Raw genomic sequence first — 25,911 nt, forward strand, 5'->3', positions numbered from 1 at the left:
CATGACTGAGCGACTTCACTTTCACTTTTCACTTTCATGCATTGGAGAAGGAAATGGCAACCCACTCCAGTGTTTTTGCCTGGAGAATCCCAGGGACAAGGGAGCCTGGTGGGCTGCCGTCTATGGGGTCACACAGAGTCGGACACGACTGAAGCGACTTAGCAGCAGCAGCAGCTTGATTCATTTACAGAATAAACAAATCGATTTTTTTTGTAAGGAGGAGAATTAGATTTTCATTACCTTTTAAAATGTATCATGGTTGTTAAATACCATGTTAGATACCTTATTTTTAAACTCAGGTTTTCTCAAAGCAGACTGCCATTAGTTGCAAGAGCTTTTATCTAGATAGATTTTATAGCAAAAGTATGTCATGTTTTACAGTTGCAATTTCCAAGGCTAAGGCTATGTGCTTTATCAACTTGATGAATGTCTGGAAACCTAAAGTCCTTTGATTTTTCTCAGTTGTAAGTCTTTGAAGCAATGTCAATATATTTATATGTTGACGTCAGTGGAATTATTATTTTTAGAATGCCAGTTTAAGAGCAGTTTGCTTTTCCTGCATCTGCCTTTGAAATGCAATTTAAAATGATTAATCTGAAATGTCATTTAGTTAGATATGAATCACTGTTGTTTATTAGTGCCATCTGAAATGGAAATGGGCGCTTAGCCACAAGAAATATCTTTAGGCACGTCTTCTCTGCCAGGGCATGGATGACAATGAATGATCACCAGAGGCCTGTGAAGTGATGTTCGTCAAAAGAAATGGTGTTTCTATTGCTTAGAAAGTACTATTCCCTAGCTGATGAATGAAGTTATGTTATTCCTGAGGCAGTATCTGCCTGATCTTAAAGTTTTAAAGCTAGAATTATAATCTTGTTTTCTTTTTTCATAGAAACCCCAGCTACTTCCTGCACTTGAATCATCAGGCTTTATTTAAAGAATGGTGCTCAGTAGGTTAAGTGAAAATCTTTTAAAAATGTATTAAGTGAAGAGAGAAAAGGAGCATTGTTACTATATGTGCACAGATAATTTGCAAAGCCCAAACGTTTGGTTGTCTAGTCTTGTTTGTTGTTGTTTAGCCCCTAAGTTGTGTCCGACTCTTTTGCCACCCCATGGACTGTAGCCCACCAGGCTCCTCAGTCCCTGGGATTTCTCAGACAAGAATACTGGAGTGGGTTGCCAATTCCCACTAGTCTCGATTCTGATAAAAGAATGGAAGATGATCACTGAGTTCTGTCACTGATGCCTTGAGCAGGGAATCCTAACCATGGCTGAGGATTGGGGATGATTTGGGAACTGCTGCTTCTGTTTAACTGCATGAACAGTATAAGGAAAATGAAATTTGCAGATAGCTGGTATAGAGAAGATACAGTAAACCAGATAAGAAAAAGGGATCATAAAAAGACTGGTAACTTGCGGCTCCCTGATGAAAGTAAGGAAAGACGTGAAATCTCATCTTTTGAATGTCTCTGGTTTCAGATTGCCTGTTTGGTACCTGTGGATCAGTTTCAGCTTTATCAGCGGTTAAAATTTGAACGAGGTATGTACATGCTCTTCTTTTCATCCTGAGGGTGGTTGTGGTTTTACATGTGTCCTCTTTACACTAACCTGTGTGTAAGATTAAGGCAGCTGTGAACTGTCAGCAAAGCCACAAGGGTACTCAGAAAAAGGCAAACTGTAATTGCAACATAAAATGTTAACTTTCTCAACCACAGCCAGAAAAAAATGCAGACTAGCAGGAAATTGAACTTTCCTTATGTTGGTTGTTGTGTAGTTTTAATTGGGCTTATGTGAGAGAAATTCTGCAAAAGTTAAATACTTTCACAATAACAGTATGACAAATAGAAGTGAAGTGAAAGTCACTCAGTCGTGTCCGACTCTTTGCAACCCCATGGTCGATACAGTCCCTGGAATTCTCCAGGCCAGAATACTGGAGTGAGTAGCCTTTCCCTTCTCCAGGGGATCTTCCCAACCCAGGGATCAAACCCAGGTCTCCTGCATTGCAGGCGGATTCTTTACCAACTGAGCCACAAGGGAAGTCCATGACAAATAGAAAGTGACCCTCAAAATCAGTTTTACCACCACTTTCCCTGCTTTCGAAGATCACTTCAAAAACATTAATCCACCCAAACATTTTCACTGCTCATTGTGATATCCACTGTCCTTCTGATTATACTTGTAATCATAGCCAGCGACTGAGTATATCATTCTAATGCTATTTGCAATTGCGTGCTAAGTCACTTCAGTTGTGTCCGACTCTTTTGGGGCCCTATGGACTAGAGTCGCCAGGCTACTCTGTCTGTGGGGATTCTCCAGGCAAGGATACTGGAGAGGGTTGCCTTGCCCTCCTCCAGGGGATCTTCTTGACCCAGGGATTGAAGCCATGTCTCTTATTGTCCCTGCACTGGCAGGCAGGTTCTTTACCACTAGTGCCAGCTGAGGAGCCCTGCTATTTACAGTGTATTGGACTAATTTTCTTTCTGATCTTAGACTTGGGGTAATTTATATAGCTTTTCTATTTGTATTACCTGTTTATCTGTAGGAATCATTTTTTTTTGGGGGGGAGGTGTGGTGTGTTTTTCCATATCTGAGAAGTAGAAGATTGTTTTCCCTGGGACTCACAGGACCTGTGTAATCTCATCAAGTATGTAAAATAAACTCTAACATGAACATCCAGTTTTCCTGATTGCTAGCTTTTGAATCTGGATTAATAAAGTCCAGAGGTAAGAGAGTAAGGAAAGAAGTGAACTATTTTTTTTTTAATGGGCCAGTAAATTTGGAGAACACAATTTATCTCATTTAATTTTTGCAATTACCCTGACAGAAAATTCTTACATGAAAACAGAAAGAGCATTAAGGGGGTAAGGATAGGAACATTTGCAGGAGAATCACAGGATGGCATTCACTGCCTTTGACCAATGTTTGGTTCAGTCTCATAGGCTTATTTTTCTCAGCAAGCCAAAAGCAGATTCATCTTTCATGGATACGTCATTTAACGAAATGTATAAGACTGGTATATTAAGGTGGAATTTAATTATTAAACAATTCTTGGGCTGCATTGCTTTGCATTGCACTTTTGCCCTCTTTTGTATGCTCATGCTCAGTCGTGTCTGACTCTTTGTGACCCTGTGGACTATATAGCCCACCAGGCTCCTCTATCCATGGGATTTCCCAGGCGAGAATACTGGAGGCGGTTGCCCCACTTTCTCCTCCAGGGGATCTTCCTAACCCAGGGATCAAACCTGCGTCTTCTGCATTGACAGGTTGATTCTTTACCATTGAGCCAGTAAAGAACATAATTTATGAAGCAACAGAGTGGGGAGTGTTTTGAGTTCAAGTGAGACTATTCCATCATAAAAACTTACATGCTAAAGCAAAATGCTGTCCTTATTCCCCAGAGGCAATAACAAGGGATGTTTTATAGGGTATTTGCTAATATAATTGTTATAAAATTCTGTGGAAAATTCTGAAAGAGATGGGAATACAAGACCACCTGACCTGCCTCTTTAGAAACCTATACGCAGGTCAGGAAGCAACAGTTAGAACTGGACATGGAATGACAGACTGGTTCCAAATCGGGAAAGGAGTACGTCAAGGCTGTATATTGTCACCCTGCTTATTTAACTTATATGCAGAGTACATCATGAGAAACGCTGGGCTGGAAGAAGCACAAGCTGAAATCAAGATTGCCGGGAGAAATATCAATAACCTCAGATATGCAGATGACACCACCCTTATGGCAGAAAGTGAAGAGGAACTAAAAAGCCTCTTGATGCAAGTGAAAGAGGAGAGTGAAAAAGTTGTCTTAAAGCTCAACATTCAGAAAACTAAGATCATGGCATCTGGTCCCATTACTTCATGGGAAATAGATGGGGAAACAATGGAAACAGCGTCAGACTATTTTTTGGGGCTCCAAAATCAATGCAGATGGGTGATTGCAGCCATGAAATTAAAAGATGCTTACTCCTTGAAAGGAAAGTTATGACCAACCTAGATAGCATATTGAAAAGCAGAGACATTACTTTGCCAACAAAGGTCTGTCTAGTCAAGGCTATGGTTTTCCCAGTGGTCATGTATGGATGTGAGAGTCGGACTATAAAGAAAGCTGAGCACTGAAGAATTGATGCTTTTGAACTGTGGTGTTGGAGAAGACTCTTGGAGAGTCCCTTGGACTGCAAGGAGATCCAACCAGTCCATTCTAAAGGAGATCAGTCCTGGGTGTTCATTGGAAGGACTGATGCTAAAGCTGAAACTCCAGTACTTTGGCCACCTCATGCGAAGAGTTGACTCATTGGAAAAGACCCTGATGCTGGGAGGGATTGGGGGCAGGAGGAGACGAGGATGACAGAGGATGAGATGGCTGGATGGCATCACCGACTCAACATGAGTTTGAGTGAACTCCAGGAGTTGGTGATGGACAGGGAGGCCTGGTGTGCTGCGATTCATGGGGTCGCAAAGAGTCGGTCACAACTTAGCAGCTGAACTGAACTGAATTGATATAAAAACTTTGCAGTCGCAAAACAACTTATAGGAAGATGCAAATAGGATATTGTGGAACATGCTGTCAGAACCAGCAGAGTCAGATGAACTTTAGGTTTAATGGATAAAGACATAGGCTGATACACTGTCTATACTGTCCTGTGTGGATTCTGAGCTAACCAGAGGAATTGATGATGGGATAGTTTATATATCAGCCCTCCCTAATCCATCCACGTGGGCTGCTTAGATTGAGCATTGCAGTATCACATGCTGATTAATGGTGTCAAACATCTGCTCTGGCATTCTCTCACTTTATCCCAATATCCTCCACTATATAAATACATTACTGCTGGAATAAAGGCATTCACCTCGTGAATGGATGTGGCTGGTAGCCAGTGCCATGATTGGAGGGCTCTTACCTAGAGAAAGTCTAAGGAGGTAGGTTGCATTTTCAGACTTCTTAAATGGTGAGACCCGTCAATCTCACCAGCCCCATTCAGTGACCAGGGCTCAGCCTGTCTGTAGAATTCCCTTGTTCCCGATGCACCTCCCCTCCTCCATGACCATCGCCTCTCCCCCTACCCACTTCCCCATCAGTCAGTAGCAGGCCTTATTCCTCATTGTTTACAAACATTTTTTTTAGATAAAATGTCTTTTTTTGTGATTTATTAGACAAATTCTAATAGTACCAGGCATTAAAGCTTTCTGTAAGTCGGTTCTTATGGATGAATATAAATTTTTAGTGCATTCTAAAAATAGTGTAAATGCTGGCTCCACCCCTTACTAGACTGTGTAACCTTGATTTCTGTACCTCAGTTTTTTCATCTATAAAATGGGGATATTAATGGTCCCATACCATGGGTTTGAGATGAGGATTAAATGAATTAAGAAAATTGGAGGGATTGAGACTTGCCTAGGACCATACAGGTGTGTCTCAGCTTCCTCATCTATAACATTTTTTGAATTGGGTAATTAAAAAAATTTTTTTATTTTATTTTTTGGCCGTGTGGCATGTGGGCTCTTAGATCCTGGACCAGGGATCAAACCCATGTCCCCTGCATTGGAAGCATGGAGCCTAAACCACTGGACTACCAGAGAAGTCCCTATACTTTGTATTGGAGTTAGAAACATCATTAAATTTATCATTCACCCATTTTAGGTGTGTAATTCAATGGCACTAAGAATATTTACAATGTTGTACAACCATCACCACCATCCACTTGCAAAACTTTGATCATCCCAGGCAGAAGAAACCCTGTAATATCTAAACAGTAACTTCCTTCCCCACTTCTCCCAGCCCCTGATAACCTCTTATCTACTTTCCGTTCTGTGAATTTGCCCAGTCTAGATACTTTATGTAAGTGGAATCACACAATATTTTCCTTTTGTGTCTGGCTTATCTCCATCCACGTTGTAGCATGTATCAGAACTTCATGTCTTTTTATGGTTAAATAATGTTCCATTGTGTATACCTACCACTTTTTGTGTATCTCTTCATCTGTTGATGGACACTTGGGTTGTTTCTACTTTTTGGCTATTGTGAATCATGCTGCGTGAACATTGGAGCACAAATACCTGTTCAAGCCCCTGCTTTCCATTCTTGTGGGTATATAGCTAGCAGTGGAATTGCCAGGCCATAGGGCAAGTCAGGAATTGCCAAACTGTAAAACTCTGTAGTTTAATTAGACATTTATTAACATTAAATTAACTGGTGGAAAGTAAAACTCATTGGCTGGCCTCTTGAGACAGAATTGGAGAGATTGTTTTTACTCTGAAAAAAATGTAGAGTCAGATTAGTGGCATCTCTATCTTAGTAAGAAGAGTTATCATCTGTTTTGTCCAATTTTTATTGACTGCCAATGCAAAGAATTGACTCATTGGAAAAGACCCTGATGCTGGGGAAGATTGAAGGCAGGAGAGGGGGACAACAGAGGATGAGATGGTTGGATGGCATCACTGACTCGATGGACATGAGTTTGAACAAATTCTGGGAGTTGGTGATGGACAGGGAGGCCTGTTGTGCTGCATTCCTTGGGGTCTCATAAAGTCGGACATGACTGAACAACTGAACTAACTGACCAGGTTCTTTTTTTAGTTTTAACTTGTCATCCAGTGTTTTAACTTTCTTTTACCTTATGTTACATATATGATTAGCTTGTCTTTTGTGTCTTTGTTTTCACGTGTGTCTTTGTGGGGGAATCTTTTGAATAGGAATGGTCCCTAGGCATCACTCTTTCCACAAAGCGGAGAAACGTCACTTGGCATTGATGGATTATTCTGTGGATCCGCTTTCCATGCATCTGTGATTTTTCCATTGGCTACTTCTATGTTTCTGGGTTTTCTTTTCTGTGTCTGTCTTCCAATATTAACAAAGAAAAGGGAATACTAAACTTGGCATGTGTTAGTGATTATTGCTGTACTTTCTACTGGTTCTCAAAGCACATGTCTGATTAAACTAGAATTTTGTTTGTCTCTGTTTCCATAACTTACTTTTTCAAGCTAGTTTTTTTTTGCAAGCTGGGTTAAGATTATCCATCTCTAGTCCTTAAGCATTTTTTTTTTCTAATTTTTGTGACCCTTTTTACTTACTGTAATTGCTAGTTGCTTCAATTCCTTGGTAGGTGAATGTGTCTATTCTTGATATTTGCATTATCACAGACGGGTTGCAGGGGGTTTCCCTGTTGGCTCAGTGGTAAAGAATCTGCCTGCCAATACAGGAGACATGGGTTCCATCCCTGGGTCAGGCAGATCCCCTGGAGAAGTAAATGGCAACCCACCCCAGCATTCTTGCCTGGGAAATCCCATGGACGGAGGAGCCTGACAGGATACACAGTCCATGGGGTCCCAAAGAGTCGGACATGAGTTAACTTAGCCACTGAACAACAACAAAGAGTGGTTACAAACTCTTACAAATGGTTTAAGTGCCATTGTTCTCCGTCTTAAAAAAGTGAATACAGTAGGACTTTATTTTCCTGTTATCTGTTAATTCTCCTGCATTCACTGGTGTATTCAGTGTGTACTTATTTATGTACTGAGCATCTGTGTGTGCCAGGCACAACTCTAGATGCGGTTTCAAGCTATGGTTCCATCTTTCTTTGAAAGTTCTTTCGTTATCAGCTTTTCCCCCAAGCCTCCTTTCATTTTTGAGCCCTAACCTTTATGAGATGGCTCTTCGAATTTCATCTCACTCTTGTGTTTGTCCTTGGTAAAATGTTTCTACTCCATCTTTTCTAATTATTAAGGTCTCTTCTCACCAGAGCGCCCTGCGTCACTATTTGGTTTCTTCTAGCGTTTTTGGTTGAAGACTGGGTGATACTGAATGACTTAATCATCAGTGCAGTTTTATTTTTTTAACACCTCCTATCTCTCATTAGTCACCTTCCTTTTCATAGTTTCTGATCACAAGCTCATCCTTATCATCTCTCTGTGTTTTCTTTCTAAGTCTGATTTTCTGGTGTTTCATGGTAAATGTATGACTAAGTCTTGGGTTTCCTTCCCAAGCCATCTTATGCTTTTACATGGTAACCCTTTCTCCTCAGCTTCACCCTCCCATTCTTTTTTGTTGATCAGTTTTAAACCTAAAACAGTCTCTAGATGTTTTCAGCTCTCCTCTGAAGAGCTAAAGTGTCGGTAAGAAAAAATATTTATGAGTAGGTTGGGTGAAATTTCTAAAGGGACTTGAATAAGAGGCACAGTGTTCATTGGTATTTGCCTTGTCCCATCTGTCCATCCATTTCCACACCTATAAGATGAGGATAGTAATGGAATGATTGTCCCAGGGCTGCTGCAGAGAATGCATGAGTTAACACTGTGTATGTCACAGGGTGCTTCTGATATATTATCACTGCCTTTATTGTTATTCTTCGTTACTGTTACTGCCACCTCCAAATCTTGGCCCCAGTTTTTTCTGAACTAAACTAAGAAAGCATCTTCCGGAATCCAGATCATACCTTGGATTGAGTACACAATTATATCACTTTGTTTTCATCTTAATTCAAATCTTTTCCCATGTGTTTCCATCCTTATTTGTCCCAGTTTCTATAGCGTTGTATAGAAGCTTGATAATCAAGGCAAATTCCTTACCCCACCTGTCATAGCGGTTTCCTTCACACAGTATATTGTTACTGAAAGCATGAATTCACCTCCAAGGAGATCATGACTTGCTGAGATGGAGCATTTGAAGTTGTTGCTTCAAAGATAAAAGTGATGGAGGGATTAAAATCTGTTTAATAGCATGAGTTTGTTTTTACATAAATAATTACATTCTTGGAGTAAAAAAGGCCTGATCCTATCATATACTCACTAACCATGTGTTATGCAAACTTCTAATTTCTGTTGGTCTCAGTTTAACAGCTTTAGACTAGATAACCTCAAAAGTTGTTTCCAAGTTTGAAATTCTGTTGTTCTCATCAGCTATCTTGAGAAGAACTCTTCTGCTGTTGGCCACCTCTGTTTGGGTATATTTACTGTGGCAGATGTTAATTCCAATCAGTTTAGTTTAATTGCATTTTAACTATCTGCAGAAGACCTTTGTTCTTTGCGATAGCAGAAAGCAAATTAATTTTGGCATAATTAAAAATGCAGTGGGTCATAAAAGTTAAAACAGTTTGATTTATCTCAGTTGATAATTAAATTAGCTTGAGTGCATAGTGTTTCCCGCAATAATAAAATTTCATACCATGTCTTTTTCGGCACAGCCTCACGGTAGAAGACGGCAGAAAAACCACTTGTATCATCTGAGAAAATATATAACCAAATGAAAAGCAAGCTTCACATATCTAGTTCTAGGTGGGAAATCCAAGGGTCCAAAATTTAGTTTTTGAAAACTAAAAACAATTCCTGGGGTCAGACGTGGTCTTTAGGTTTCATGGCAGTTTTATTTTCTTGGAATGCTTTTATGTCCTAATAATTGTCAGAGTACAGAAGTACAAAATAGTTTTAAATAGCATCTCCTGCCTTGTGTAATTTACATGAACAAGCAGAATCTGAAGATCAAATAGTCCTGAGGCTTTATTTCAGTAATCAATTCTAATTTTCATAAGTAAATTCCAGTTCGTCTATGACTTCATCTGTCTCTGCTGTGAGTCTGCTACTATCAATCACTTTTAAATCATGTTCATATTAACGTGTTGGAGGCACTATTCTCTTTTTCTAGATTTCTGAGCTTTGGCTCATCTCAAAGCTACAGGAAGCTTTCATTACTGCTGATACAGAAGAAATTAGTTGAATATGCATCAGTTCCTTTTTTTTTTTTTCTATCTTTGGAATAGAAATTGGAAGGAGGAAGAAACTGAACCGTAAATGTTTTGGATAATGTGCATTTTGTTTATCTGCATAATAACTGTGTTTCCTGAGCCAAAAGCCAGGAGGTAGAACTGCATTCATAGTAGTAGTAATAAAAAGTAGTTTAGAAGAGTCCTGCGTTAGCCCTGGGGGCTCTCCTTCCCTTCAGACTCCCCTCAGATAATTGGTGTGGAGGAGAAAGGAGAAGATGGTGTTTGCTCATGTGACAGAGCTTTGGCCACCGCCTGCTGTCCATTAATCTGTTCCTTTTTGGCTTGGGTTCTGGGAAGTCCTGTTAGCTGCCAGGGCTGCCAATGCCTGATGCTTCTTCAGCGTTTTTCTCTTTTCTACCAGCCTGGCTTCTCGGGCCTATTTGAACCACAAGGTATATGAAGCAAAATGAAGCTCGTATTGGAATTATAATAATTTAGAAAAAAGCAAAACAGCCCTTTTAGCTTCTACTGACTTTTCTCTATCGGTGCTGCTCTTCTGGGAGCCCGGCTGAAGGACCATCTGAAGGACAGGTGCCGTGTTGTACTCAGGAACCCTTTCAGTGTAACCCGGCCAGACTGGTACGTGCAGATCCCCGTCCCATTGTGGGATGCTCTTCTCCAAGAGACTCAAAGGTGCCCTAGACAAATTTCTATCTCTGGAGAGTTGTGTCTTTCCTCTGGAAATAGCTCAATGCAGGGCTGGACAATATAGAGCCTTAACACTGGCAGTTATGTACTGCCATAGTGATCGCTGTTTTCTGTGGCTCCGACTCTCCCTTTCCTTCTTTCTTTAGAGACGTTTTTCCTTTTTTTTTTTGATGTTGACATTTTTAAAGTCTTTTTTATTGAATTTGTTACAATACTGTTTCTTTTTTATGTTTGGGTTTTTTTTTGGCTGCAAGGCATGTAGGATCTTAGCTCCCCCATTAGGGATCGAACCCACACCCCCTGCATTGGAAGGTGAAGTCTTAACCACTGGACCACCACGGAAGTACCTTCTCTTGCTTTTTTGTGTTGGCCTGTGTGTTGTAGCTGCACTGTATACTGAGGCCCTTTTGTTGATAGGAGTTCGTTAAATCTTTAATTGCTCCTCTATTTACTGTTTCTGCTTCTGTCATGCCACCCAGATACCTGACATAGTAAGTTGGTAGAAACAAGTCAGAACATCTGCCAAATAATTTTAATTGATTAGAGTTTTGAAGACAAGTTGCCCAGTTGAACCTTTTAAGGTGATCAGTCAGTTCAGTTCAGTTGCTCAGTCGTGTCTGACTCTTTGCGACCCCATGAACTGCAGCACACCAGGCCTCCCTGTCCATCACCAACTCCCGGAGTTCACTCAAACTCATGTCCATCAAGTTGGTGATGCCATCCAACCATCTCATCCTCTGTCGTCCCCTTCTTCTCCTGCCCTCAGTCTTTCCCAGCATCAGAGTCTTTTCAGATGAGTCAGCTCTTCACATCAGGTGGCCAAAGTATTGGAGTTTCAGCTTCAACATCAGTCCTTCCAATGAATACCCAGGACTGATCTCCTTTAGGATGGACTGGCTGGATCTCCTGGGAGTCCAAGGGACTCTCAATAGTCTTCTCCAACACCACAGTTCAAAAGCATCAATTCTTTGGTGCTCAGCTTTCTTTATAGTCCAACTCTCACATCCATACATGACCACTGGAAAAACCATAGCCTTGACTAAACGGACCTTTGTTGACAAAGTAATGTCTCTGCTTTTTAATATTCTGTCTAGGTTGGTCATAACTTTCCTTCCAAGGAGAAAGCATCTTTTAATTTCATGGCTAAAATCACCATCTGCAGTGATTTTGGAGCCCAGAAAAATAAAGTCGCCACTGTTTCCCCTGTTTCCCCATCTATTTGCCATGAAGTGATGGGACCAGATGCCATGATCTTAGTTTTCTGAATGTTGAGCTTTAAGCCAATTTTTTCACTCTCCACTTTCACTTTCATCAAGAGGCTTTTTAGTTCCTCTTCACTTTCTGCCATAAGGGTGGTGTCATCTGCATATCTGAGGTTGTTGATATTTCTCCCGGCAATCTTGATTCCAGCTTGTGCTTCCTCCAGGCCAGCGTTTCTCATGATGTACTCTGCATATAAGTTAAATAAGCAGGGTGACACTATACAGCCTTGACATACTCTCTTTCCTCTTTGGAACCAATCTGTTGTTCCAGTTCTAACTAGGGATGCTCTAAACTTTATGAAAGTGAAAGTATTAGTCACTCAGTTGTGTTCGACTCTTGGTGATCCCATGGACTGTAGCCCACCACGCTTCTCTGTTCATGGAATTCTCCAGGCAAGAATACTGGAGTGGGTAGCCATTTCTCCTTCAGGGGATCTTTGCAACCCAGGGATCTAACCTGGGTCTCGTGCATCGCAGGCAGAGTCTTTACTGTCTGAGTCACCAGAGAAGCCTCGTAAACTTTTAATATGTCTTAATTTTCCTTTCCCTCCTTTGTCATCAAACTTTTGAAAGACCTGTGATTTAGAATGGTAAATAGATATTTAATGTGGGAATCCTTAGTGCTAAGTTACATATCAGACTTCATTTCTTTGGGCTTTGTGTTTGTGAAGCAGTGAAGAGTTTGGAGAAAAAAAATACAAATGGTGTGGAAATCAAAGTTCAAGATCTTGGAGCCATATGTATATCAGTGTCCCCTTGACTTTCTGATCAGCCTGTCCCCAAATTTTAGGGATCTTAGAGGGGTTCATCCCTCTTAGAGTCTGAAGATGTGTTAATCTTAGGGTTCTTCTTTTTTCTGATTTCACCTGACCCATCATTCTCTAACTCCTGCCCTCCAGAATTGTTGAATAAGAAGATATGTTTAAGGATGCTCTTTTTGAATGAAAACCTGTAATAAGCATAGGTCCAATTGTTGCATTTTCTAGAGGAAATATTATTGGAGACAGTGTTTCCTAGAGGATTTCAGTCTTTTTCCCTCCATACTGAATTTGTAAGATTATTATCTTAAACATTAAGCTCCTACTTAATACCTTCATTTCATTTTTGCACCACTCTTTGGATTTGTTTGCGTTCCACATGGAAATTCCAAGAATCACAAGCCTTAAGTGATTTGAAACTAGAATCCCACCAGTTCAAAATTTGCAAAATACGTTAGTTCAGAGAAAAACGGGCTCCTCTGCTTCTTACATCATTTTCCACATGATATTTTCCACCAAAAGTTTATGTTATGTGACAAGAATATGGACTGTTATTGACTGGAAAATGGAAGGTGGAACAAGATTTGTAAACACTCACACAGGAAGACAGTTGTCCACCCACAAACCTTACTTTCTTTTCAGTGTGCCACATGGGTCTAGCCAGTGTAGTGTGTGATGATCATTTTATGGCCTGTGAAGGTCCCTACCCTCTGTTTCTAGAATGTGTGGATCTTTTACAACCTGTACAACCTCAGTAGCACATTCCTAGGGCAGCAGAATATCCAGATTGACAGCTCATCTGCCTTCTTGGCTGAGCCACACTAGACACTGTTTCGTCACTACACTGTTTGTTTCTTCTTTAATTTCTCTCTGAACAACAGAAGAAGCCTCACTATCTCTCAGTGCCTGAAAGGACAAAATCTTTTATGAATTTTTTTTCTTTTGCTTTGGTTGGTTCCTCATGTCCTTATTTTTCTCCAAGATAGTACCCAAAATAATTGAAGAAGAGACTTGAGATATTTGCCTGTTTAGAGTGCTGAACTGTTAGAAATATTCCAAAAAAGTTGTGTATTTTGATTAGTGAGAAGGCTCCTTCTCTTGCTCAAAAGGGCAATGGTGATCTATTCCATGAGAACCTACTTTGAGAAGTAGGGCAGGGCTGGGTGACCTAGATCCACTGTGCAGGTCTGGATCCACTCTAAACTTTAAATATGGTGCTTAGTCACTCAGTCGTGTCGGACTCTTTGAGACCCCATGGACTGGGGCCTGCCAGGCTCCTCCGTCCATGGGATTTTTTCAGGCAAGAATACTAGAGTGGGTTGCCATTTCCTCCTCCAAACTTTAAATGTAATATGTCCTAATTTTCCCTTTCTTTCCCTCCTTTATCATCACACTTTTAAATGACCTGTGATGTAGAATGGTACTGGATCCACTGTGAAGACCTCTGATAGAAATCATTGCCCTTGTTGGTACTGAGCATCTATGAATGTTGACCTATAAAAAAGAATAAACAGAAGGCAGAAAGGAAAGCTCAAGCTTGAATGGAAGCTAGATAGACCATTGTGTTTTCTTTCTTTCCTCTTTAGAAGTCCACCTGGACCCCTGCAGAACGTGGTGTCCCGTCGCAGACTGTCAGACAGTGTGCCCTGTTGCAACAAGTGACCCAGGACAGCCCGTGCTGGTGGAGTGCCCTTCCTGCCACCTGAAGTTCTGCTCGTGCTGCAAGGATGCTTGGCATGCAGAAGTCTCCTGCAGGGACAGTCAGCCCGGCATCCTGCCAACAGAACATGGGTAAGGAAGGAAACTTGATCTTTGGGATCATTCACCCGTGTTCTTAGAAATCTGTTGCTTGGAGAAAGAGCCATATTGTGATGAAATGTCTAGGTGAGTTCTTTACCTGCAAGGCTTTCCTGAGAAGTATCTCAGAATGGGTACGTTATTAACTAAGAATCACCAAATCAGCAGGTGTAAATGGATTTTAGTTAATTACCCGCGAATAACTTTCCAGGTACGCTAGAGGTAGTCTCAGGAGAAGACAATGGCACCCCACTCCAGTACTCTTGCCTGGAAGATCCCAGGAGCAGAGGAGCCTGGTAGGCCGAAGTGCATGGGGTCGCTAAGAGTCGGACACGACTGAGCGACTTCACTTTCACTTTTCACTTTCATGCATTGGAGAAGGAAATGGCAACCCACTCCAGTGTTCTTGACTGGAGAATCCCAGGGACGGGGGAGCCTGGTGGGCTGCCATCTATGGGGTCGCACAGAGTTGGACACGACTGAAGCGACTTAGCAGCAGCAGCAGAGGTAGTCTCTCTGAGTTTTGATTTCTCTTTAGGTAGGAGGCTGTGGTCCCCTGGTTCTCTGTATGCAGGAAGTCATAGCTTTTGTCCACAGCCATTTGCTTAGGTACCATGACTGCCTACAATTGACACACCTCATTCTTGCTTGTGAAGAGGTGCAGAAATGATTTTCTTAGCTGACTCAATTGCCGGTTTGTGGGGTGTGCCAGTCATATTAAAAGAAACAGCAATAGAAACAACAGCCCTTCAGGGTAGTATGCTGCTAAAATTCATGCTTACTAGAGGAAAAGAGCTTATCTTTTGATATTTTATGCTCTGAAAAAAAACAATAATGAGGTTGAGAATTTGCTATGATGAGAAGCAATTCACTCTGTACCTTGCAGGACAGAGGGTATTTATGGCAGCAGCAGGGCCCAGAGTGAGAGAACTTTGTGTTTGATCCCTTGATTTGCTTGAGGCTACGGCTGTTTTGCATCAGCAAGAACAGAAATAACAGTGTTGGCTAGTTGGCTTAATCACTCTGCATCCTTGAAGTATGGAGGGCCATTCTCCAGGAACAGAAATGCTACTTGGTGTGATGCTGTGCTTGAGTCGCAGACCAAATACATCAAGAGGAGAAAAAGAGCTAGCACATGTGGCAGGCATGTGCCCGCTTAACCAGTACCAGGCACATTTTCACTGCCACCCAGCAAGGTCTCCAGGAATCACAGGACCATGTGAAGATCCCAGAGGAGAGACAGAGTTCTGACGTTGCCACTGGTGTCTTTGTGACTTTATGCAAGTCACTCAGCCTCTATGAGTCTGAAAGTGAAAAGTGAAAGCCACTCAGTCGTGTCCGACTCTTTGAGACCCCATGGACTATACGGTCCATGGAATTCTCCAGGCCAGAATACTGGAGTGGGTAGCTGTTCCCTTCTCCAGGGGGTCTTCCCAACCCAGGGATTGAAGTCTAGTGCTCTATTAAAAAAAAAAAAAGAAAATGGGAGGAATGAAAATGGTGGCTGTCCCACTGCGTTATAGGGTTATTATGAGCATGGAATCCAATCATAGGTTTGACCACCCTTTGTGAATCTGATGTCTTCATGTGCTGAGTGGTGGTTTTGATGAATAGTAGCTAAAATGCAATCCAGGCCTGGCTCACACAGGCCGCCCTCCACCTCAGTTCTACTTATTTTCTCTGCCCCTTGAGCCTGTAAGCTTTGCTGGCCTGTTCATCTATCCGAAGCAGGTCTTTTCAATGATATTGGGCATTTATTTGAAAGTATTGATGATTGACTCCCTCCCATTCCCATCCGTTTGTTTATTTGCACAGATCGTTGTATAGATGATCTCTGCCCCTATTGGATCCTGAGCTGGTTTTTCCACCGCGTGGCAGACTTCTTGTACTTTTTAGTCAGACAGCGTGTGCTCAGAGAATGAAAGACTAATTTGGCAAAACAATGGATTCAATCAGCTATGGAAAATACAATTATGTAATTCACTCAAAGCTAAAGATAAATAAATTAAGGTTCTTTGTTTTGCGTTATCTGAACAAGGAATAATCTGCATTGCGCCTGCTTTTACCCCCACCCTGTTCCTGGGACATGAAGCTAAGTACAGCCAGCAACGAGTTCACTCCCTACCTATCAGGAGCCCTGAGAGTTTAGTGGATGACCACAGAGTTGAGTCTTAGAAGAGCATCATTCAGCTGTTTAATTATATTCAGTCCACTTTACCGATAGCTCTGCTTGGTGTACATCTTGTCCTTGATTTTTAAAATCACTCAGCATTCTTGATCCTTAAACTATAATTTCTCATTCATTTCCTTTCTAGGACCCTCTTTGGGACGGAGGCAGAAGCCCCCATTAAGCAGTGCCCAGTGTGCCGGGTTTATATCGAGCGCAACGAAGGCTGTGCTCAGATGATGTGTAAAAACTGCAAACACACGTTTTGCTGGTACTGCCTTCAGAACCTGGACGTAAGTGCAGCCCAGAAGAGTCTCCCCGTGTATCCTCCTCCATCCCGTGTCTATGCGACAGCCCATATCTGATGGACTTTCCTTTTAAAACATTGAACCTGTTTTGTTTTTTTTCCTGCCAAAGAAAGTTATTTTTCCTTAATGAAACATCCTGAGCCTGCTTCTTCACATACCTCTCTCTGATTACTTTAAGTGTGTCGTCCTACCTTTAAAGGCAAGCTTTTGTTTTAGGGACATTTGCAGCTTTGGGGGCATTGTCTCATTCTGTTGTTTAAAGGACTGTTAGCCTGGTAGTTTGATTTTGCTCTTGTAACGAGTTACCACAGACTTGTGGCCTAAAGCAACACAGATGTGTTATCATTAGTTCCGTCCATTGGTCGTCTGACATGGGTCTCCCTGGATGAAAGTCAAGTTGTCTTGGGACTGTGTTCTTTCTGGTGACTCTTGGAGAGGATCTATTTCTTTGCCTGTTTTAGCTTCTAGAGGCTGCCTATATTCCTTGGCTGTGGCCCCTTTTTCCATCTTCAGAGGCGACAGCATCGCATCTTTCTGAGCCTTCTTCCATGGTCTTAGCTTCCAGAGCCATTCCCTCTGACTGAGGGAGAAAACGTCTGAGAAAACGTCTCTGCCTTTAAGGACCCATGTAATTAGATCGTGCCCTTCAGGATAATAAGGGCTAATCCCCCCACCCCACCCCACCCCGTCTCAAGGTCTTTAATCACACTTGCAAAATCCCTTCGGCCATGTAAGGTAACACATTCACATGTTTTGGGGCATAGATCATTGGCATCTTTACGGGAGATCCTCTGAGTAGGAAATGGTAACCCACTCCAATGTTCTTGCCTGGAAAATTCCATGGACAGAAGAGCCTGGCGGGCTACAGCGCATGGGGTTGCAAAGAACATGACTGAGCACAGCACAGCACATCTTTAGGGGATCAGTTATTCTGCCTGTCACAATTAGATTGCTTTTTTCTTCTTTAATTTAAGGAGAAAGGCCATTTAAATGGGTGGCGTCTTTTAATTACTATTTCGTTCATGAGCGTGACAGCAAGATTGTTACTGCTCTCCCAGGGTTCCCTTCCCACATAAGGGATCTGGTCTAATTGTTCTTTCCCCCAGCTATTTGTGAGGTATGTCTTTTCAAGTTCCGGTGCAGTTCCATTCAGTCCAGTGCTGAGGCTAATGGTAACCTCAGAGTTAAAAGGTAATATGAAGAATTGGTGAGAATTCTATTGTTTTCAATTCTAGTGTTTACAGTTTGCGGTGACATATTCCCTTTAGATATTCCCTATTTTGGCAGTTTGTTTATAGTTATTCCCTGTTTTGGCAATTTGGACCTTTAAAATATGTTTGTATCAGTGTAAGCCCTCAGTCACAGTTGGATGGGTGCCTATTCTTTTTGCAATTTTTTGTTTTAATTGCTTGAAAGTGAAAGTCTCTCAGTTGTGTCCGACTCTTTGTGCCCCGTGGACTATACAGTCCATGGAATTCTCCAGGCCAGAATATTGGAGTGGGTAGCCTTTCCCCTCTCCAGGGGATCTTTCCAACCCAGGGATCGAACCCAGGTCTCCCGCATTGCAGGCGGATTCTTTACCAGCTGAGCCACAAGGGAAACCCTTTAATTGCTTTGTTTGCTTCAGTTTGTATCGGTCTTTAGTATTATACATACTCAGTGAGTGCAGTTAACATGGCCTGCATGCTGGCCACCACATGCCTGGTTTTTAACTAAAAATTAGATAAGTTCTTTAGGCCGACCTCTATTAGTAAGAATCTTAATCAGCTTGATGTCAGGGTTTCAGGAAGGCATATGCATTGGGGAGGAGAAATTTGACCTTTTAGACTCTAGAATCTCCATGACTCAGGTTGACAGACAGGTGTTCATTCTGTTAAAAAATGTGATTTGTTATAATCCCTTGAATTACAGTTAAGTTTGAATTATAATAATGTTTGATATTTGAGATGTCTCCTAATTCCAAATGAGTGATACTCTGGATGAGGGTATGACTCATGATTGTGTACCCCTCATGCTTTACACATGAAACAAATCCCTTTTTTCCCCCTTCAGGTTTAACCAGCATATTAATAGGATTCACATCCACAGGAGGTTGAGCCCATGAGGTTCTCTTAGGAGGCAAGAGTCTAGGGGAATAAATATGTGTGCCAGACCGCTGCATCCTTCGGCTGAGATGTGTTCTGGGTGTGGTGTTGCGAAGAACACAGTGTTGTCACTTGAACTGTTCTGGTACTCGAGGTGAAATGGTACAGACATGAGATTGCTAGATGCATGGCATCTTCTGGTCATTGTGTTTTGAGGTCGCATTTTCTTGGATTTTAGCCAGAGACCGTTGGCTTGTGGGTCACGATGTGTTTCTGTAGCCAAGTGTTCCGTGTCAGATGATGGTGTTGGTCTTTGTTTATAGGGAAGTTTTAGAGTGTCGGTCTAGAGGAAGGGGGATTGTCCACAAGCCAAGCCTGAGACCAACACCAAAAAGAGTGATTTTGAGTTTTGCTCTGGGGAGTTGGGTTTGTTCCAGCCTCGATTCTCATCTCCACTGTTTCAGAGGATGAGATAGTCTTCATCCTGTGCTTTGGGATCCTCAGAGACTTGTCCCCTTCGGTTCTATCTTCTCTCTCCTATGACTTCAGCTTCCATTCCCTGCTCTCTAACCTACCCATGGATTCAGTTATGTCCCATTTAACAACAAGTAACACTTTTCTCAAGGCTGCAGCTTTGCCTTACTACCATTCTGTTTCTCTCCTTCCTTTAGAAGCCAAGCCTCTAGCTGTTGACACTCCAGTCATTGCAGTGACTCAGTAGCCAGACCCTGACCGTGTTCTCTCAAGGCTTTGAGAGATTCCTTCTGGGTAAAACCCAATGGATACTTTAGTCCTCACCTTTCCTGGATTCTCTGCTGCCTTTGACATCTTGATCACCTCTGTTCCAGTGAGACCATCTCCTCTGATTTCCTTTCTGGCCGCTGCTCAATTTCCTTTCCAGGTTCTTCTTTGGTCTACTCTTTTGTTTTCTCCCAAATTCATGTAGAATAGTCACTTTATTACTCAAAGTTATCCAGAGAGACAGACCCAATAGAATAGATAGGTGGGTAGATAGATTGATTCTTGGGGATTTAGCATAAGGTATTTTTTCACATGGTATTGGAGGCTGAGAAGTCCCATGAGCAGCTGTGTGTGTGCTGGTTGACCCAGGAAAACCAGCGGTGTCCTTCAAAGCTCAGGGAGCCAGAGAACAATGTTGTATATTCTAGTTCAAGTCTGAATGCTTGAGAAACAGAAGTGCCAAGGGCAAGAGAAGATCAGTATTCCAGCTGAAGTGGTCAGGGAGACAGGTATTCCCCTTGGCCTGCTCTTAAATATGTGTGTTCTATACCCTCTCGCTGGGTAATCTCATCTACTTCTGTGGATTCTTTCACCCAAGGACACTGTTTCCCAAGTCTTCTTCCCAGAATCCAGATCTGTGTAATCAGCTGCCTTTTGAACAGCACTGCGTGTATGTCTCAAGTTCAACACGTCCAAACTGTGGCCGTCATCTTCCCAACAGAATCCTTCTCTACGTGGTCCCTTCCCTCAACAAAGTCCCTGCCTCCTACCCAGTGCTTCTCCCTCATCTGGGGTTTCTTCTCCCTGGTTCCCCATCCCGTTAGTTACCTACATAATTCTGCATGACTGTTTTTACCTCTTGTCTGTCTCAGCCACTGGTGTGTCATCTCAGCTGGTTTATGACAGAGCCTTTCAGCTGTCTCCTTCAAGGTCCTTTCATTCCATACTGCGCTTCTACTAGAGTTACCTTTCAAAGATAATCAGTCAGGTCGTTAATCTTTAGAATCAATAAAGAGTCTCAGGGACTGTAATCTGTTTTCACACAATGATTTATAAAACTACTATCATCTAAGAATTGTCACTTGGGAGTTCTTAGAGGCCATTGTTAATTTTATCCACTGAGGTGATCTGATGGGGTTAGTACCCGTCTCTTGATTAAAAAACTGTGTGTTTACCAAAACCTCTCTCTTTGTTTTTCAGAATGACATTTTCCTCAGACACTATGACAGAGGGCCGTGTAGGAATAAGCTTGGCCACTCAAGAGCCTCAGTGATGTGGAACCGAACACAGGTACCCTTAGAAGGAGCATAAGAGAAGCCAGGCTTTGAATGGGTTGAAAAGCCCACCTACTCAGTTTTGCCCCCTCTATTCCTTTCTTACTCATCCCAGCCTGAGAGGTTCTGGGGAACTTCTGGGCGTAAAGTTAATCCAGGAGCCCAGTCTCCTAGAGAAGTGGAGAGTCAGGGTGACAGAGCAGACAAGAATCAGACTGGCCAAAAAGTTCGTTCAGGTTTTTCTGTAATACCTTATGGAAAAAACTCCAGCAGAATAAAGGCAAAGCCGAATGCTCATTCCTCCTGAAAAAAACTGGTAGAGTGAATTCCCTAGAGCCCTTTGGGGCATGTTTGCTATGGAAGGCAGAGGTCTTAAAATCCCATGAGCTGTGTTGGGGCTTGGAAGCCTCTGTACATACTGTTGTGTGTTTACGTGGCAGGTTCAAAGGGAGTCCTGATTTATTTTTGAGAGTTTTTCATGTTCCTTTTGAGGAAGTTGGTGTTCATAGCCTGGTAACCATTATTAACATCCCTCTGAGGATGTTACTGTTTCCTCTGAGACTGTTGAGAAAACAAGTAGAGAGGCAGTTCGTGATCCCACTGAGCTTGCGCCAGAGCCTGAGTGAGCATTTGGTTTGTCCTTGGTGTCTCCCTGGTTTATCTCCAGTTTGGACCATTGCCGGGCACTGGATGGAAGCTCTCATATTTGTAACTGCGTCACGTGCCTGAGACGGTGTCTTAGTTCGAGCCGCTGTAACAAATGACCATAGAATGGAAGACTCAGACCACAAATTTATTTCTCATGGTTCTGAAGACTGAAAGTCTGAGACTCAGGTGCCAGTGTTGTTGGGTTCTGATAAGGACACCCTTTGTGGCTTATAGATGGCATTCTTCTCACTGTGTCCTCACATGGCAGAGAGTAGAGAAGAAACCAGCTCTCTTGTGTGTCTTCTTATAAGGGTGCTAATCCCATCATGAGGACTCCACCCTCATGGCCTAATTACTTACCAAGGTTCCCATTTCCACACATCGTCCTCCACTTAGGGATTAGAGTTTCAATCTATGAAATTTTAGCAGGGGGCAAGAACAGTCCACAGCTGATGGTGGAGTATATACATAGACTGACGTGCTAAATAGGCTTTTCTTCTACATTTCTAGGTGGTCGGGATTCTTGTGGGGTTGGGCATCATCGCCTTGGTGACTTCGCCCTTGCTGCTTCTGGCTTCCCCGTGCATCATCTGCTGTGTCTGCAAGTCCTGCCGGGGCAAGAAGAAAAAGCATGACCCATCCACAACTTAAAGAGCTCAGTTCGTGTCCACGTGCCGCAGGTGTCTGGGTTATACAAGACTGCAGCGCTAAAACCCCACTTAATGAACTCACCTTCTCCTCCCTGCCAAACTTTGGAAGTGCCTCTGTGTCCAGACTTTGAACTTGCCTGCCCACCTTTGGCATCCATAAAGGCCAAGCTCTTTTGTGTGTGTTCCTGTGTAAAGAGAGCCCAGGTTCAACAGTCCAGACTGTGTCTGTGGAGTGTGTTGAGAAGCTCTGGGTTGATGAAGAGAACTAACACATCATCATGTTATCATTCAAAGGCTTCCCCAGTGGACTGTTCAACTTCCAACCAAATCCATGAAGCCTGAATGAACACTCGGTATAATAAATGCACTGCCAACCATCACGACACACACTCTCACTGAGAAGCCAGAGTCTGTCCTGGGTTGATTTGACCATCACAAGAAGCATAAGGAAAACCTCCTGTAGGAGGGGAAGAATAAGACTGTTTAAGGGGAAATTCTTGTAAGAATTGTTATTCTCATGGGAATTATAAGAGGGCTGCTTATCTTGGGAGTTGATATGGTGGTTCTGCCGGTTACTGGGCGTGCTGATTTTGCCAGTAAGTTGGCAGAAACACAATAGGTTTCTCCTGTGTGATCTCAGCTTCAAGCCAGAGAGACTGCTATGCCAAGGGAGTTGGCCCTTCCCAGAAAAAGGGCTGCATGCAGCAGGTGAAACTGTCTGGTCTAATTTAGCATCTCTCCCTTGGGTGATCAACTTTGCCTCCAGCCAGTAGTGGTGGTCTGCAGGATTGTTTAATATGAAGTTTGGGTAAAGTGGCAGAGATTCAAAATCGTCATCATAGGTATCAGGGCCCTTTCTTGAGCTCTCTGTTCATGTGCCCAACAGGTTTACAATTGGACCTACAAGTACACACCAAGAGTGAATATTAAAGTCATAGATATATCCAGAATCTATGTAACTTGCCGCTTAACTAAAGTTTGAATCCATTGGGCATGAATGGATATCTCCAATAGTACACACAAAATACGTGTTTACTTGAAACCCATTCTGTCTTCTGGGGCTAATATGGTTTATTATAAATCAACCTAATTTTGTTTGCATATTATATATGTCAGTTTTGGTTACAAGTGCATTAAGTTACCCAAAGGTTTCGACTCATAACTCTTAAAGCAGTACTCAGTATGATGCCCTGTCAGTTTGTAAAACACAGATCGATAATCAAATTACTTATGTATTTTCGAACACAGTTCGGAGCAGGCCTCTTCCCAGCAAAGTTTTGCTCTTTCAGCATCTGTTCGGGTGATCTTGAGTACCTTTTGTATATACAGGGCAGTGATAAAACAACAAAAAATATCTGAGAAACAAAATGTCCATGCCTTCTGTATCTTTAACACTTTGTGTTTGTATCACCTCATGGTGGCTTATTTTTCCTGTTGTACCATCCAGTCAGATTTTGAATAGACGAGTGTTGAAAAGACAGTACCTTTTACTATAATTGCCATTAGCAAAGTAGCCTGGTACTTCATGAGAACGGTATTAAATATTAGTGGACGGCTCTTTCTGAAGCTCGGAGTACCACATCAGGACCTAGGATATTTTCTGAGGTCACTGGACAACTAGACTATTGTATTGCTGCTATCCCTGACCTGTTATTACAGAATGATGCTTTGCCTATGTAATGGATTATATTCTAAGTGGGGATGTGTATATTAAGGAACTTTAATTCACAAGTACATATTGATATCCAATGTATGTATAATACATCTGTTGGTTGTGTACATTTTTATTTACAGTTTGTATAGAACATAGATGAGAACTCTGGGAAAAATTTTGAATGGCAACCCACCCCAAACTATTTTTAATCATTCATTAGAGATTTCTCAATAGTGTCTTTATTGTCCTTTGAAACTATAAATACGTCAGAAAAAAAAAATCAGTATCTTCTTCTATCACTGTTTTGTACTAGTATAAATATAAATGGACATAGATTTGAATACTTTTCTTTGTCTTACACTGCCTCATTATAGAACAGGGCATTTACAGCTGCTCAGGGGATCACAGGGACTCAACTGAAATTGAAATTTTGTATCAAGAATGTCCGTCATGGCAATGTACTCCCTCACATTGATATACACTCCAAGCTTGGATCCACGAAGAATCTTTAAACAGGGGCTGATTTCACGTAACCTAAAGTGCTACGTTATCAGAAGCAGAGCTCTGGAATTTGAAGACAAGGAGGAAGAAAGCATTAATGCTGTTTCCTTGGCAAATTGAAGGAATATGTCTTCTCACAGAAATACTATGAAAGAATTAGCTTCCTTTTTTGTGGGGAGTGGGGAGTGTTTGTCCAAGAGATTTGAAATAACTGGATTTAAGTTTTTAAATGTTGAAAAGTGCCTGAAAATTGGTTGATTTCTTCCTTAAATCGCTCAACAGTTTGGGTTGTGTGAGACTGTTGGAATCAACAGGAACGGGTTGGTTGGTTAACCCAAATATATCTCTGGTGCATCAGAGGGGAAGCTGCAAGCCAGTCTAGAGATTGTGTTTATAATGGGGAAAGCTGACAACTTTGATAACAGACTGATGCTTTCGTTTTGTATAACTGGCCAGAGAAAGGGTTGAACCTTGTCTCCTTCCTGTTTGTCAGCTCTGTTCTTTGCTAGTGATCTCTGTCTGTCCTAGGAAGAAATATGGGTCTATTTAATGATATTTGGATGTCGTGGCAAAAATCTGTGTTTGGAGTATTGTAGTCCATTTGAAAGAGAAATTCAAAAAATCCTTCACCGCATTGTCATCTGGAAGGAATAACTCAGCATCCAGGTGAGGTAGGGAGGTGAAGAAGAAAACCATATGGAAGCAAATTTTAGAACCTTAGGCATCCTGTTTGTTCATGCCGTGAATGTTTACTCCTGACTTGAAATCTCTAGTTTGAAAGAGGCCTTTGAAAAAACAAACAATTCACAGTATAAATTTTCTTGTAGCTGGCATCACAAAAATCCTTACCTATTCAGGTTTGAAAATCTATGTTGGTTTGAATGTTAATCACTGTTTCTTAGAACCCCAAATTGTCTGTTAAAAATTATATAGAATCTAAATGTGTATTACTTTAGCCTTCCCTACACAGTGCTTCTAAACAACTGTTCATGAATGGATACCTTCATGTATATAGAATATGTGTATATGTGTGGTTTGAAAGAGTTTCAGAATGCCTTAGATGAATGACATTTTATAAAACTGTTACAGTGGCTATCTATAGGCTATTACATCTCTGTTGATTCATGATCCAGAAAGTTTTGTTCTGTATTTAAGAAATTGCTGTTGTGTTATATTTTTCCAAGTATTTGAAAGGAAAACACCTGGCCTCTCTGGCCCCAATAAATGTGGAGCAGGAAATCAAGTGTGTTATTTTTTGTTATGGTGTGTAGTTCTAGACACATTCAGTTTTATCGTGAAGGCGCCAACCGGGTCACTATTAAATCTCAAGTTTGGAATTCAAAAAAAGTAACTTCTGTAATATCGTATGTGGAAGTAACTCTTGTTACCTTGTTTCTTAAAAGAAGTAAGAGCAAGTGTGATGCCTTCACTCATTGAAGACTTTTTTTTATTTTATTGGAGGAAAATTGCTTTACAATATTGTGTTGGCCTCTGCCATAGTGAAAGTGAAATTCACTCAGTCGTGTCCGACTCTCTGTGACCCCAAGGAATTCGCCAGGCCAGAATACTGGAGTGCGTAGCCTTTCCCTTCTCTAGGGGATCTTCCCAACCCAGGGATTGAACCCAGGTCTCCCACATTGTGGGTGGATTCTTTACCAGCTGAG

At 41.8% G+C, this 25,911-nt stretch overlaps 1 protein-coding gene across 3 annotated transcripts in view; it reads left to right on the forward strand.

The window, feature by feature from the left end:
• Positions 1-25,490, forward strand: part of RNF144B (ring finger protein 144B) — a 146,199-nt gene extending 120,709 nt beyond the window's left edge. For all 3 annotated transcript variants that reach the window (XM_006072525.4, XM_044927597.2, XM_006072523.4), the window contains exons 4-8: positions 1,480-1,540; positions 14,010-14,214; positions 16,536-16,680; positions 20,721-20,810; positions 21,953-25,490. In XM_006072525.4, the coding sequence (XP_006072587.1) occupies positions 1,480-1,540; positions 14,010-14,214; positions 16,536-16,680; positions 20,721-20,810; positions 21,953-22,093 (642 nt within the window). In that variant the 3' untranslated portion in view covers positions 22,094-25,490. The remainder of the gene's footprint in view (positions 1-1,479; positions 1,541-14,009; positions 14,215-16,535; positions 16,681-20,720; positions 20,811-21,952) is intronic.
• Positions 25,491-25,911: the final 421 nt, after the last annotated feature.

Source organism: Bubalus bubalis, chromosome 2, assembly GCF_019923935.1.
Source record: "Bubalus bubalis isolate 160015118507 breed Murrah chromosome 2, NDDB_SH_1, whole genome shotgun sequence".
In the NCBI taxonomy this organism is placed as follows: Eukaryota; Metazoa; Chordata; class Mammalia; order Artiodactyla; family Bovidae; genus Bubalus; species Bubalus bubalis.